General features: G+C 47.3%; 1 protein-coding gene across 8 annotated transcripts in view; it reads left to right on the top strand.

Annotated features, from left to right (window-relative positions):
- Positions 1–421: 421 nt before the first annotated feature.
- KCNQ2 (potassium voltage-gated channel subfamily Q member 2) overlaps positions 422–16,696 on the top strand; it is a 65,433-nt gene continuing 49,158 nt past the window's right edge. For 7 of the 8 annotated variants that reach the window (XM_018560256.1, XM_018560289.1, XM_018560297.1 and 4 more), the window contains exon 1: positions 561–853. In XM_018560256.1, the coding sequence (XP_018415758.1) occupies positions 561–853 (293 nt within the window). Of the gene's footprint in view, positions 854–16,696 lie in introns of all 8 variants that reach the window. The other variant, XM_018560246.1, reaches the window with a different exon arrangement.

Raw genomic sequence — 16,696 nt, 5'->3', positions numbered from 1 at the left:
TTGGGGCTTAAACCATTCTTTAATTTATTCCTGGTTCCTATCGATTTTATTGATATGGACCAATCACATCGTACAATTTCATTGCATGCTGGTGGTTAATCAATCATCCGATTATAGGTTCTATTCGAGTCGACAAATACGATGGTATATATGATCGCTGTGTGTATGGCATCCATTCTATTTACTGACAAGGCCGGTCTGATTGATCGATATAAATTGATCTGATTGATAAGGTAGGTCACCAGATGATCGAACGATCGGATTGTAAGCTGAGTGTCCAGTTGTGTTCTCCTGACACAGATACAATGTATCACACAGCAGATGATGAGTCAATACATTGTATGCCCGGCCAATCATGGAGCAGCGAAGAGTTAAAGGGACGGTGGGCGTGGTGAGTGTCTGTGGGCGGAGCCAAGAGAGGGAATGCAGAGATTCAGCGATCTCCCCCTCCAGTGTCCATTGAGCGGATGCATTGATCACCCCCCTATCGCCAGTGCCATGAGCCCCCCAGGTGCCCCCTCATCGTGTGACCTGTCCCCCCTCAGGGCGGATCCCCGGTGATGGTGCAGAAATCCCGCAATGGGGGGGTCTACCCCGGCCCCCCCGGGGAGAAGAAGGTGGGCTTCGTGGGGCTGGACCCGGGGGCCCCGGAATGTAGCCGGGACGGGGCTCTTCTCATTGACGGCTCCGACCACACCAGCAAGAGGAGCGGAATCCTCAGCAAGCCCCGATCCACCGTGTCCGGTACCGGCAAACCTCCCAAACGGAACGCCTTCTACCGCAAGCTGCAGAATTTCCTCTACAATGTGCTGGAGAGACCCCGAGGGTGGACCTTCATCTACCATGCCTATGTGTGAGTACTACTGGGGTACACTCCTAATACTGGGGAACCACCTTAATCTATAATGCCTTTGTGTAAGTTCCTGGCATAGACTACAAGTGCTAGGGTACCACCTTCATCTACCGTGCCTGTGTGGGTACCTGGAGTACCACCTTCATCTACCCTGCCTATGTGTGAGTACCAGGGGTACAGTACACTCATACTACTGGGGTACCACTATCTACCATACCTATGTGGGGTACCACCTTCATTCACCATGCCTATGTGTGAGTAACTGGTACTCATTCTACTGGGGTACCACCTTCCTCTGCCATGTTTGTGTACCTGCGGTACAGTCATACTACTGGGGTGCCACCTTCATCTACCATGCCTATGTGTGAGTACGTGGGATATACTCATACTAATGGGTTGCCATCTTCATCTACCATGCCAACATGTGAGTGCCTGGGGTGCACTCATATTAGTGGGGTACCACCTTCATCTATAATGCTATGTGTTGGTACCTGGAGCACCACCTTCTTCTATAATGTCTTTATGTGAGCTCCTGGGGTATAGATATGGTACTGGGGTACCTTTCTACTATGCCTACGTGTGAGAAATGACAGTACTGGGGTACACTCATACTACTGGGGTACCATCTTCATCTACTGTACCTATGTGTGAGTTCCTGTGGTGCACATTCTATTAGGGTCCCACTTTCATCTACCATGCCTATGTATAAGATATGACAGTACTGGGGTACGCTCATACTACTGGGACATAGCTTCATCTTCCATGACTACATAACTACCTGCGGTAAACTCATAGTACTGGGGTACCACCGTTATCTACCATGCCTTTTTGTAAGAACCCGGGGTACATGCATACTACAGGGCTACTTTCTTGATCTACAATATCTATGTGTAACCACCATTAATATCTACTCTACCTACTGGTGGGAGATGACAGTACTGGGCTACAGCTTCATCTTCTATGACTAAGTGTGAGTACCAGTGGCACATACATATTATTGGGGGTACCACCTTCATCTTAATTTACTGTACATATCCTATGAGTACCTGACAATACTGCTGAGATGCACTTATAGTACTGGGGTGTCACCTACATCATTTACTGTACCTATATGTGAGTACCCGTCACTACTGATGGGGTGCACTTAAAATACTGGAGTACGAATATCATAAACTACTTTACCTACATGTGAGTGCCTGACAATACTACTGGTGTACCACTTTTATGATCTACGGTACTATTGTATGGTTACTGACAGTACTGGGGTACACTGATAGTATTAAGGCTTCACTGTCATCATCAGCTGTACCTATGTGTGAGTATTGATTGTACTGGGGTATGCTAACAATACTGGTGCACCAATATCATCTGCCATGATAATGTGTGAATACCTGGCAGTACTGCGTTGCACTGATAATGCCAGGGTGCCACCATCATCTAACATGTGTGAGTACATGACAATACTCCTGGGATACCCTGATAATATTGGGGTACCACCAGCGTTATCTACTATGCCAACGTGTGAGTCTCTGTCTACCCTGACACTGCTGAGGTACACTGACTTTACATGGGTACTACCACCATGATTTATCATGCCTAGGTGTGGGTAAATGTCTTTACTTGCAGTGAGGGGGTACCCTGCTAGTACTGGGGGGCTCTCTTCTGTGGTTACGTGTAAATACCCGACAATACTATGATACCCTGATAATACTGGAGCACCACCATAATTTGCCATGATTGCAAGTACCAGTTTACGCTTACAGTACTGCTGGAGTACTCTGTTAATACTTGAGTATTTTCATCTGATATGTGTCAGTAGTGACAGTGCTGAGGTGCATTGTTAATGCTGGGATACCATCATCATCTACAGTGTCTGTGTGTGACAACAGACATGACCCGGGGTACACTGATAATGCTGGGGTATCACCATCATTTACTGTACGTTTGTGTTGGCAGTAGCAGTACCGGCACACATTAATAATACTGGGGTACCACCATCATCTACAATGCCTAGGCGTGAGTACCTGACAACGCTGGGGCACTTATAATACTAAGGTACCATATATTGTGACTAGATGTGAGTACCTGTATACACTAACAATACAGGAACACACAGGAAATTGTAGGATACCAACTTCAACTGCCTAAGCAGAAGTGCTAACAATGCTTGGGTACGCTGACTATACTAGGGTACCATCCACTCTGCATGCATGTGCCAGACAAAAGTAGGGTACACTGACAATATAGAGGTATCACCTTCACCCGCTATACCCATATGTGAGTATCTGTATTTTCGGATAGTACGGAGCTACACTGACAATACTGGAGTACCATCTACGTTGCCTGCATGTAATTGCTGACAGTACTGGGGTACTACCTACTGTTTCTACATGTGAGCACCTGACTGTGCTGCGATACTCATCTAAGGTACCTATGTGTGAGTACCTGCAATCACTGGGGTATCCTCCATCTATTGTACCTATTGGTGAATATCTACTGGTACTGGGGTATCATCATCTATTGTACTGATATGCAGGTACCTGTCAATACTGGGATACCGGGACTATACTCGGGTACCATTATCTGCTATGCCTGTGTGTTTAATACCTGACAGTACAGGGGTACACACTGCTGCTGCTTTGTGTGAGTAACTGCGCCATGAGAATACTAGGGTTTACTAGGGTTTATTCGCAATACTAAAGTACTACCTTCTACCCGGCCCATGTGAGTACTGACACTGCTGGAGTCCAATGACACTGCAGGGGTACTGGGATACTACCCTTTTCTAATATACCTATGTGACAGTACTGGGGTATGTACAGTGATGAGGTACACTGACAACCGTGGTGTACCACCTCCATCTGCTTTGAGCATGTTTAAGTACCTTTTACCACCATCATTAGACATGCCGAGGTCTGACTTCTATATTGGGGGACCAGCATCATCTAACATGTCCACTTTCAAGTACCTATTATTACTGGGGTACTCTCTATAACCATGCCTGCATGTAAGCACATTAATGAGGTACATTGACAATTCTTATGTACCAGCCTCCACTGCCTGGGTGTGAGTAGGTTACCATGTGCACAGACAAAGCTAGGAGTACCACCTTAAGCCATACTACTAGGAGATGCTGAATGATGGGAGTACCTGACAGGGAATGTGGGCTTCAACTACTATACCTGCTGTATTTATCAATCTGGGGTACGCCAGGAAAAGTGAGTGTCTGTCTGATGTGAGAGCCCCCTAAATACTGCCATACCTTCCTCCTGCCTGGATAATGGGGCTCCATAGGTATATAGTCATGATAACTGGGTACAGTTCTGATAATGGGGGGCCTCTTTGTACATAGTAATAATGGGGTACACTACACCTAACCAAGTGCTCTTTGTGTGTTTCTGCCTGTACGGCACTGGGGCGCTCAGATAGCAGGCACAAGGTGGGTGCCATCCAGGACACACAGGGGACTTCTGTGAAGTGAAAACGGCTGTGACACCATTTTGCACTAATACTGGTAGTAACCAAAAATGGGGGAGAGGAACCCAGGAACAGGAAATCCCGCTTGGGATTATTTATATAGTGTATATATATCTCACGTGATATCAATACTGTATATCACATGATCCAAATACTATATATCACATGGTACAAATACTATATATCACATGATCCAAATACTATATATCACATGATCCAAATACTGTATATCACATGATCTAAATGCTGTATATCACATGATCTAAATGCTGTATATCACATGGTACAAATGCTGTATATCACATGGTACAAATGCTGTATATCACATGGTACAAATATTATACATTCCTTGATATAAATATATTTTTTATGGGCTAGTTGACCATCTCGGGTGTGATCCTTTAACCCCCTCTATGGTGTGCAGATACTTGGTTGCTTGCTGTTGTCTATCAATGTTTATTGGGGGGTATCATCTCCATGCATTGCCTTATTATTTGCATGTTGTGTTGAGGTCTTGCAGCGCTGAGATCCTGGTCGCCTTACTGCAGGCTGGTCCCATAGGTCCTTAAGGCTCTGTGTTTTATGTAGACGAGGATGTAGAGATATTCGGCCGGTGTGTCGATCATGCGATTGGGATGGGGGGGTTGTATCGGTAGGGTTTGCGGTCGGGAGGCCTGCTGAGAGCGGATTGGTGTAGCTGATAGATTGAAGGGGCTGTTATTGAGGGGGCACTGTGTGACGGGCGGCTTTGGCAGCAGCCAGACATCCACCTACACGCCAATGTAGAATAATTGGCTCCTGTGTGTCTGGGATTGTATCATGGAAGGCAGCATGAATAATGCACTCGTTAATGTTCAGTGTTCTGGCCAGACCCAGCATGGACCGGCGAGGGGGGGGACTGCCGCTGCAAAGCTGAGGGGGTGGGATGGTGGGCTGTCAAGGAACTGATAATACAACCTACAAGTCTGTGGTTCATACAATTGTACTAGGATATTTGCATGCTGATCCTCAACAATACTACTAATTGCCAACCTTCAGACCGGCCTGGCCTCCGCTGAGCACTTTCGTGTTTCTATTTTTGTGGCAATGTCTTTCTTGGTTGGTCTGTGGCCCGGCATTATATTAAGTTATCATATGCAATGTGCCGTGTGTGTGTGCCACTCATAGGTAAAAGTGTCTTGCCAACCCCACCCCAACAATGTCGTCTTTGTGGTGTAATAGTCCTGCTTCATGGGTACGCCAGGTCCATTGACTGCAATCTCCCTCTACCCGGGCTCGTGTAGATGGCCGTTGTGGACCATCGGCTTGTCCAATGGTGGCCCAGACCCTTAGCAGATGGATTTTGTTGTGACGGTTGCCCGCCGTGCTTAGGGTTGCCACCTGTCCCGGATTCACCTGGACAGTTCGGGTTTTGAATGCTGTGTTCGGGTTTCATGGCAGCAGAAACCCGGACACATGATGTCAGGCAGACAGGGGCAACCAGAATTAAGATAGGGGCTACAGGCCCCCCACTGAAAATAGTCTCAACTGTGATATTTACATATGAATGGGCGGCGCTATTTACATATGTATAAGCCATGGCTCATTCTCCCCAAAAAATGTCTGTGCGTCGCTAGAGTGTTCGGGTTTCGCTTGAAGAAAAGGTGGCAACCCTAGCCGTGCTCCCCCCACCGTCTCTTATTCTCACACAGTAGATAAACATGCCTTCTGTCTGTGCATATTATTATTTGCCTGTAGCCCATCCCTCCCCTCCCAGACACAAAAGGAGAAACCTCTCCATTCAGGAGATCTCCGAACACCATGGCCGAGCTTGGCACCATGGCACAGCCGCGTCCTGTGTCCCAGAAAACGTGCTGAAATGTACGATCTGTGCTGGAGAAAGCTGCCAGCCCTCTCCTGTCCCTTCTCCAGAACATTCCCTCGCACATCTTTGTTCCTTCTTGCCGTGCTGATGCTCAAGCAATTGATCTCTTCCCACAAGTCTGATCTCTGTGCTTCACGTGGTGGTTATTGTATGAGCTGAACGCCACATTAGACCCTGGACCCGCTCGCTGATCAATTGTGTTCATTGCAAAGTATCAGCTGGTGTGAAATGGCTCGGGGACGTGTGACTTCCTGGGGTGTAAACACAAGGGATAATTCCGTTCTAATGGAGTGCTGCGCTCCTTTATTTCCCCGAGATGCTACAAATCCAATTTGGTTGGTTCAGATGACTGATGTCCTTATGTCATTGATTTGATTCCACTGTCGGAGGGGACGAGCTTTGAAGATTAGCTGTATTGTAATTCCAGTTTCTTTGTCCCGCGTTCTTTTATAAAATAACTTTGATATGACCCGACCATTGCACAAGAGCTAAATGCAATGTTATAATGTATAGAGAAAACTACACTTTCATCATCATCCTCATACAAAGCAATAATGATATGATCTTAATGCAATTCTGTAATGTATAAATGGAACACTACACCCCCCAACATGACCCACCACTGGACACCATCATAATACAATTCTATTACATTCTATACATAGAACACTACAACCCCCAACATGACACACCACTGGACACCATCATAATACCGTTCTATTACACTCTATACATAGAACACTACACCCCCCAACATGGCCCACCACTGCACATGATCATAATACAATTCTATTACACTCTATACATAGAACACTACAACCCCCAACATGACCCACCACTGGACACCATCATAATACAATTCTATTACACTCTATACATAGAACACTACACCCCCAACATGGCCCACCACTGGACACCAATATAATACCATTTTATTACACTGTATACATACATCTTGAATGACGGTGATCAGAGATCACTTGAATGTGAAAGTAAAAGCATTTCCACACGCATACTGCTCGGAGAACTCGAGGGATTTCATCAGGGAAGCCAATTATGAATAAGGTTTCAGTTTGTTAGGGAGCATAAAGATTGGACTCTGGAGCAATGGGAAAAGGTCATGTGGTCTGATGAGTCCAGATTGACCCTTTTCCAGAGTGTTGGGCACATCAGCGAAGGCACAAAGGTGGATGAAGTAATACACCCATCATGCCTAGAGCCGACTATAAAAGCCTGTGGGGGCAGTGTCATGATCTGGGGCTCCTTCAGTTGGTCAGGTCTAGGTTCAGCAACATTATGTCCCCGAAAATGAGGTCAGCTGCTACCTGAATATACTGAATGATCAGGTTTTTCCATCAATGGATTTTCTCTTCCCTGATGGCACATTGGGCATATTCCGAGATGACACTGCCAGGATTCATCGGGCTCAGATTGTTAAAGAGAGGTTCAGGGAGCATGAGACATCATTGTCACACATGGATTGGCCACCACAGAGTCCTGACCTTAACCCCATTGAGAATCTTTGCGATGTGCTGGAGAAGACTTTACACAGTGCTCCGACTCTCCCATCATCACTACAAGATCTTGGTGGGAAATTAATGCAACTCTGGATGGAAATAAATGTTGTGACATTGCGTAATCTCATTGTGGCATTATGAATATGTGCCGTAGTCAAAGTTAAAGGCAATCCAATGAAATATAAGGCTGGGTTCCCACCTAGGCGGTTTTCCGCGCTTTCGTACTCGCGGAAAACCGCTCAAGCAGGGAAATGCCATTATTTTCAATGTGTATGGTTCCCATCTGTGCGGTTTTCCGCGAGTACGAACGCGCGGGAAACCGCCCTACGCCCAAAGAAGTACATGTACTTCTTTGGGGCGTTTGGGTTGGGCAGTTCCATTGGGATACAGCCAAGTATCCCTCGGACACGCGCGTTTGCCGCGCTTTTTTTTTAACGCGGTATCGGTTTTCCGCGAGTACGAACGCGCGGGAAACCGCCCTACGCCCAAAGAAGTACATGTACTTCTTTGGGGCGTTTGGGTTGGGCAGTTCCATTGGGATACAAAAAAAACGCGCGGAAAACGCGCATATTCAATCCGCCCAGGTGGGAACCCAGCCTTAGAGTGTGTGAACTTTTTTTTTTCTTCTAGCCAGGGAGTGAATTTGAAGGTCCTATGTCTATAGGGAGGTCCCGCGTCTTCTATAGGGAGGTCCCGCGTCTTCTATAGGGAGGTCCCGCGTCTTCTATAGGGAGGTCCCGCGTCTGCTATAGGGAGGTCCCGCGTCTTTTATTTGGAGGTCACTTATATTATATGCAGGTCAGGTTTAATTACATGCAGGAATAGTGGAATCTCATATCTCACCTATATGGGTTATATGAGATCTTCGAGCTGTTCTAGTTTGTACTCCAGGTAATGGAAGGCAGAGATGATTGATCATCCTCCAGAGTCGTCATCGATGTCCTTCTTCTGGAATAGGATGTCTGCTCACTCAGCAGATCAGTAAATAGACGACGTAACACGTTTCCTCTCGGTTGGTCTGGATTCATGTTGCAGTTGTCAGGAGACTTGGCCCTGTTCTCCTGTGCAGCTGATTTGTTGAACACACGGATATAAAACATATATATGAGAACTGGCTTACCTGTCAATGGAATCTTATTATGGATTAGTTGGTGTGGACCCGATAGTTCTCTCCTCTGCGCTGGGAGCCGAGGCAATGTCTCATCGGCTCTGTGTCTCCTCAGATACCCCCTGCTCCCGGCAGGGATCAGAGGGGACACAGACCCTTGCAGCCTGTGCCCAGCGGTGAGGAGTGCACCCCCAAACCTTTCCCCCCGCCACTCTGCAGCTCTCTCCTCCCCGCTGGGAGCTGGCTGCATGCTGCGGTTTGCATCCTTTCCGATCCCCGCTGCTCTCTCACCTGTATCGGCAGTGCCCAGCGGGGAGGGAGGCGGGCTGTTAGTCGGTTGTACAGGAATAGTGGGGTTCCCGTGTATTCTATATGGAGGTCCCCGGGGGGTTCCCATATAGAATACACGGGACCCCACTCTACATCGGGTGCAATAGCCAGCCTTCTATTGGCTATTTCAAATTGCAATGGCACCCGCTCGCTTCCTGCTGTGTTTACATTCAGCTTTCGGCTGCGGAATCTTGCCGCCTACAGCTGTAATTCCCGGCTGAAGCTATTTAAGCGTCATGTGCCCTTTAATAGCTTTTTTTGAAGTGAAAAAGGTGACGTTAGACCACTAATGTCACCAAAAAGAGAACCTGTCATCTCCAATTTGCTGTCGCATAGGGGGGCTTTTATTTTAAATAAGAGGTGACTGGTCTAGTCTCCGCCCCCTCCTGTAATAAAGACCAGTCACTGCTGCTCTCTCTCCTTGTGCAGGGTGACCGGTCTCGTCTCCGCCCCCTCCTGTAATAAAGACCAGTCACTGCTGCTCTCTCTCCTTGTGCAGGGTGACCGGTCTCGTCTCCGCCCCCTCCTGTAATAAAGACCGGTCACTGTTGCTCTCTCTCCTCTACTTGTGCAGGGTGACTGGTCTTGTCTCTGCCCCCTCCTGTAATAAAGACTGGCCACTGCTGCTCTCTCTCCTTGTTCATGGTGATGTCATTAATATATTGAAAGGATATATTTTGTGCCCGGTGTTCGGTTTCCACGCCTTGTCTCGGTTGCTGCGATCTTCCCTGACACGAGATACATTTATTCTAATGACTAAGACCTTTCTTTTTTTTTTCACGTTACGTTTTCGCAGCATTTCAGACACAATCGCATCGGTTCTTGTGAACTCCACTGACGCGCTCCAGCGCTATAAATGGTGGTGTAATACAAAGGCCGCGTTTCGCAGACCTCGGCGAGGGAGACGGCGATCGAGCAGGCCTGTGATGGCTTCAACTGCCTCTGCCTGAAACATGTCAGCCGCCACTCCCCTCCCTCGTCCAGGTACGTCCATGCCGCCCAAGCCTCCCCATTTATGATGTCATGTGACAGTCAGATTGTGATTGGTCGGTTGTCCATTGTGACATATTTACTCTTTTTGTATCTTGTGATCATTTATTATTTTCAATGACGCACTCGGGTGGGAACTTTTTTTTTGGAAGCTGTCACATGGGCGGAGTCTGATTTAAAAAGATTTGGGTGCATGCTCTGCTCTGTGCATGGCTGTGATCGGGTCACTGCACACCTTTTTGTGTTTCCATGCCGCCTCCAGTCTGCGATCCGAGTGCGGGCTGTGTTGGTTGCCATGGCAGCTCAGTTGTTATTTTTGTCTCTCTAGTACCTTGAGGAAGTCATGTGACTGGCCTTGACCAGGCTGACGCACCGAAGAATTTCAGATGTAGCTGAGCCGCCTTCTTTTTGTTAATACAAGGGGAAAGGTTTTAGCGCCCCGCGGACGATGAGCAGATGACTCCGGGGTGACGGTTTCTTTCCTTTGTGAATGAACGTCTGAAATATTCTATTAATAACGAATGGCGGAGCGCCGCGGCGTGACGTCAGTGCCGGCCTAAAGCAGAACTCCGGCCTTCCCTTCAGTCTTGCACGGTTGTACCGGCTCCTCTCCTGGGCTGAAATGGCCTCCTCTGATCAGGGGCGTCTCAAAGCAGGGTGTCACCCAGGGGCCGGGACCGGGTTACACGTCCGCCGTGACGTCAACTCGCGTGTGCCCGTTTACGTAATCGCGCGTGCACAGTCGTCTTATTGATGGACGCCAGCAGAGAGAGGAGCGGGCGTTCACCCGGCGGGATGTTGTATGCCGCTGGGTCTCCTCCTCTCTCCTGACACTGTCGGGCTCTCGGTCCGGGCTGTCGGGCTCTCGGTGACACCAAAATGACTGTTAGTCATTTTGGTGTCACCCCCTCCAATGGTGGCACCCCCTTGTGACGCCACTGCCTCTGATGTCACTGCACACTGTGAGCTTCTCTCAATGAGCATTAGAAGCTGCAGCAAGATAGAGCCTGCCTCATTTCCTGGCTGGGGGACGTCCAGCATCCCCCATCTTTGCTCCACACCCTGACTGTCCCTGGCCCCGCCCCGTTCATTTTCAGTTCTTTCAGTCATGCAGAATCAGCATCAAATGTGGGCGTTACCTAGGGCCGTCTATATGCAAATACATCATGCCAAGGAACACCCACTGACATCCACCCATCAAGGCATATTGATATTTGCATAACTCCTCCCAAGTGCCAGCCCACTGCTTGCATCAGGTCTGAGAGTGCTCTGGAAAGAAATCCTGAGGCAGGGTGCTGTGATGTTTTCAGGAAGCTATGTACAGCCCCCTGCCGGCCCCAGCCACCAGCTATGATTTGCCTGTATTGCATAGAGAAGCACAGAGACCAGTGATGACCTCATAAGACATTATTTTATTTAAACATGATGATGGGGGTCCAGAATGACAAAATATAAGCAGATTAAACTGCTGCCTACCAAGCTACCAAAAGGCATGACTGAGCGTGTGTAGTTACCACCACATGTCAAATCTTGTATGCAGCTCTTGCTTCTGTCACAGGATCCTAAATGTGTGCTAAGCTGTCAGCCCTCTTCACCCTCCTGCATGCTGCCTGTGAAGAGTGACAGCAAAGAGGCTATCGCATCACTCCCTCTGCCCTTCACATTCTCTGCTGATGTAGGAGCTGAAGCTGGTGTGTGAAGCATGCTGGTAAGCTGACATACAGAAAGGCATGTCCAACTTGTCGAGATCTCCAACTCCCGTCAGTGCGCCTGCGCGGTCACCTAAGAGCAGTATCATATTCCCCAATTTGCGTTAGTGCGCCTGTGCGGGCATCCGATGGCACAAGCAGTGATGCCAGTTGGAGAACTCGATGAGGATTGCGAGGCCGCACTTAGGGCAATTGGGCAAGTCGACGAGGCTTGGAAAAATGCCAGGGCTGACGCACGCGCACTAGCGTCATCTCGTCTAAATCTCCAATGGATGTGACGTTACCAGTTGGAGATCTCGACGAGTTGGCCATTTCGACAGAACACCGGCACTGACCTCTTCCTGGGAATTGGAAATGCTGGTCTGTCGTGCTGATCATACTGACATCGCTTACCGACAGTAATGTTAGAACTCCTCCTATCTGAATACCTGCCTGTGTTTTCTCAATAAACCAGACACAGCCTTTTCAGAAGGTGCTACAGCGGCTTCCATTGTATTTCTTGTTGTGCAGGCTCCTTTAAGAATCAATCTAGATGAGAGGTGAGCTGACGCAGTGACTGAGCCGAGACTGACACACCAATCTTCTGTATGTGTGCAGAGCGATACATCACCGTCCTCCTACCCGGGGGAGCTCCCAGGAAACATATCAGAAAGATTGTCAGTGATACCCATCTATCCATCTATCACTATTTGTTTTTTCTTCCTTCCTTTTCTTTCTTTTCCTTCCTTTTCTCCTTTCCTTTCCTTTCTTCTTTCCTTTTTCATTTCCTTTCTTTCCTTTTTCATTTCCTTTCCTTTTCTTCTTTGTTTCCTTTCCTTGTTTTGTTTCCTTTCCTTTCCTTGTTTCCTTTCCTTTCCTTGTTTCCTTTCCTTTCCTTGTTTCCTTTCCTTTCCTTGTTTCCTTTCCTTTCCTTGTTTCCTTTCCTTTCCTTGTTTCCTTTCCTTTCCTTGTTTCCTTTCCTTTCCTTGTTTCCTTTCCTTTCCTTGTTTCCTTTCCTTTCCTTGTTTCCTTTCCTTTCCTTGTTTCCTTTCCTTTCCTTGTTTCCTTTCCTTTCCTTGTTTCCTTTCCTTTCCTTGTTTCCTTTCCTTTCCTTGTTTCCTTTCCTTTCCTTGTTTCCTTTCCTTTCCTTGTTTCCTTTCCTTTCCTTGTTTCCTTTCCTTTCCTTGTTTCCTTTCCTTTCCTTGTTTCCTTTCCTTTCCTTGTTTCCTTTCCTTTCCTTGTTTCCTTTCCTTTCCTTGTTTCCTTTCCTTTCCTTGTTTCCTTTCCTTTCCTTGTTTCCTTTCCTTTCCTTGTTTCCTTTCCTTTCCTTGTTTCCTTTCCTTTCCTTGTTTCCTTTCCTTTCCTTGTTTCCTTTCCTTTCCTTGTTTCCTTTCCTTTCCTTGTTTCCTTTCCTTTCCTTGTTTCCTTTCCTTTCCTTGTTTCCTTTCCTTTCCTTGTTTCCTTTCCTTTCCTTGTTTCCTTTCCTTTCCTTGTTTCCTTTCCTTTCCTTGTTTCCTTTCCTTTCCTTGTTTCCTTTCCTTTCCTTGTTTCCTTTCCTTTCCTTGTTTCCTTTCCTTTCCTTGTTTCCTTTCCTTTCCTTGTTTCCTTTCCTTTCCTTGTTTCCTTTCCTTTCCTTGTTTCCTTTCCTTTCCTTGTTTCCTTTCCTTTCCTTGTTTCCTTTCCTTTCCTTGTTTCCTTTCCTTTCCTTGTTTCCTTTCCTTTCCTTGTTTCCTTTCCTTTCCTTGTTTCCTTTCCTTTCCTTGTTTCCTTTCCTTTCCTTGTTTCCTTTCCTTTCCTTGTTTCCTTTCCTTTCCTTGTTTCCTTTCCTTTCCTTGTTTCCTTTCCTTTCCTTGTTTCCTTTCCTTTCCTTGTTTCCTTTCCTTTCCTTGTTTCCTTTCCTTTCCTTGTTTCCTTTCCTTTCCTTGTTTCCTTTCCTTTCCTTGTTTCCTTTCCTTTCCTTGTTTCCTTTCCTTTCCTTGTTTCCTTTCCTTTCCTTGTTTCCTTTCCTTTCCTTGTTTCCTTTCCTTTCCTTGTTTCCTTTCCTTTCCTTGTTTCCTTTCCTTTCCTTGTTTCCTTTCCTTTCCTTGTTTCCTTTCCTTTCCTTGTTTCCTTTCCTTTCCTTGTTTCCTTTCCTTTCCTTGTTTCCTTTCCTTTCCTTGTTTCCTTTCCTTTCCTTGTTTCCTTTCCTTTCCTTGTTTCCTTTCCTTTCCTTGTTTCCTTTCCTTTCCTTGTTTCCTTTCCTTTCCTTGTTTCCTTTCCTTTCCTTGTTTCCTTTCCTTTCCTTGTTTCCTTTCCTTTCCTTGTTTCCTTTCCTTTCCTTGTTTCCTTTCCTTTCCTTGTTTCCTTTCCTTTCCTTGTTTCCTTTCCTTTCCTTGTTTCCTTTCCTTTCCTTGTTTCCTTTCCTTGTTTTCTTTCCTTTTTTCTCTTCTCCTCTCCTGTCTTTCCTTTCCTTTTCGTTATCCTTTTTTCTTTTCTTCCTTTTAAAAAAAAGTATTTTAATTTTTTCCTTTCATTCCTTCCCTTCCACTCCCTTTTCTTCTTCCATTCCCAGTTTTCTATGGATAACCTGCTCTGTCACCTGATGATTGACCTGTGTCCCAGTCACGGCAGTACACGGCACACTCCGCAGTATAGCTCACCTCAGCCTTATCCATCAAAGTGATATATGGGGCAGAGCGCTGGGGCCCTGATAGGGGGGAGGGGCTATGTGGTCGCTGTAGGCGGCACAGAGACGGTGGTTCTTTAGATTCTTCCATCAGTGATAATCTTTCACTTTTCCGGTCACATAACAAAACTTCTTCTGCTTTCCTTTTCCCCGCTGACCCGCGCTGAGGATATAAAAGCCGCCGATGGTGAAGAATGGTGTCGGAAATCTCACTTTGTCATCCTTAAAATGCAGACGTCCCCAATTTTGTCCCACATTGATTTCTCATTTGTGTTATAACTCGATTACAGGAAGCAGCACCGGCCGCCACTTACTCAGCACCGCAAATGAACTGAAGTGCTGCGAATAATGAGGTGCGGCCTCACCGGTGCTTCCGGGCACCGGTATCTGGTGAGGTCATGCGTGGCTGCGTCTGAACATTATTGTAAAATAAGATATAAAAGACAGAAATTAAAGCAGCTCTGTATTCATTAATGTGTTTTTTATTAACTGCAAACAGTACAAGTACCTCAATCTGATCTGGTATCTGCCTGTTAAAGTCCCTGTACAGCAGAGCTCAGTCTGTGAGAGGAGCAGCACAAAGAACCAATCAGTTCATGTGCGGACCAGGAGCATGCTGATAGAAGGAGAGATCAGAGGCATGAGCTCACCAGTCTGCAGCTTCTCTTCCTCTGCGCAGTCACAGGACAGCCTAGGCTAAGAGAAGGTGGACGTCACTGAACCTGGTAGGACACCTTGTGGCTGAGAAGGAGTACTGCGGGTGGCAGCTGCGGCTTGAAGTCGAGTATTGCAATCACCATTGCTTGTAACCATCGCTCGTCTCGTCACGTGTCTATTCAGCGAATACCCATCATGCATCTGCTGTGCCGATGGGGACATATAGGGTCGGCTGATACTTAATGCCTTCTGATGGATGGGCGGGTCATCCCTGCAATCTGATTGGAGCAACGGTTCTGGGACTTGAGTGCTTGTCCCTGATTGGTGGGGCTTGCAGGATCCAAAGTTGGCCCAGCTCAGAGGCAATGGACCTCTGGTGAGATTGCAGTCCGGGGCATGTGTGTGTGCAGCACCTCAGGTGGAAGTAGGTCGTTGTGCATGACGGCGAGGTCGGAGTGTTACCCGTTGTACATTATGGGTTCCATTGTGTGACTATGTGATGGAGCAGCGGGCATGGGGGAGGGGTGCTCGAGGTTACTCATGCTAATGGCGGAGTACATTAGGTGGAGGACTGTCGGCCTCTGTTCGGACGTTCGCCCCCCCGGGGCTCGGATGGAGAGATGGACTTGTGGATTTCTGCAGCATCTCCAGCCTCCTGGATAGGGATTGCTCTTTCTCTGCATATATATGATGTTTGGGGAGGCGGTATCCAAGGCTGCTGGAATAAACGACATATAAATTATTCGCGGGAACATTTCCTTCAGAGCCGCTATAAATCCTACAACGGCTGCCATTGGGAACCTCACGGACCTGACTTATGACTACCTGGCCGTCTTCATAAATGCAGGTTGCCAGGCGGACCACCAGCCCCGATACGTTGTCACCATTCGGGAAAGTCGCACGTCTTTATCTACACGCTTCTTCCCGAGGGTTTTGGAACCTGGGCCTCAGCGCGGCAGCCAGGAAGTTGGCATTTGTGGAAGATCTTTTTTTCTTTAATGGCAGTCGGTGACTTTGTTTTGGGCAATTTCGACTCACTTCCTGTTCCTGTGATAACTGGGCAAGAAATAAAGGAAAGTAGTTGCTGGGTCCGAACCCTTCCGCTTTCCACTCTTTTGTTACAGGAATGTCCCCACTGGCGACATTTCCTGTCACTTCCCAACCTGACAGGAAGTGAGGGGAAATCTCCTTAATGGTGACGAAGCGTTAGAAAACTGTCAGAGGTTCTAACCCGTCCTCGTCCAAAACTAAGGCAAAATATTGACTTGCCTCAAAGCTTGCTAGAGAATCTGACTACTCCAGAATAGTCCCCTCCCCCTAAGCATCTCAGTATCCTCTACTGTCTGCGCTGGCCCAGCTCATCTCTCTTTGTTGTTTTCCCTTTCTCTCCCTTTCTCTGCTTTCTTTCGTTCTCTTTCTTTCCTTTTCTTCTTTTCTTTCTCGCGCTCACCTCTTGCTCTCCCTCTCTTTTTGCTCGCTCGCTCTCCCTCTCTTTTTGCTCGCTCTCCCTCTCTTTTTGCTCGCTCTCCCTCTCTTTTTGCTCGCTC

Source organism: Nanorana parkeri, unplaced genomic scaffold (assembly GCF_000935625.1).
Source record: "Nanorana parkeri isolate BGI_ZX_2015 unplaced genomic scaffold, ASM93562v1 scaffold17, whole genome shotgun sequence".
Taxonomy (NCBI): domain Eukaryota; kingdom Metazoa; phylum Chordata; class Amphibia; order Anura; family Dicroglossidae; genus Nanorana; species Nanorana parkeri.
The sequence above is the reverse complement of the archived record's forward strand: the minus strand, read 5'-3'. Positions and strand labels throughout refer to the sequence as shown.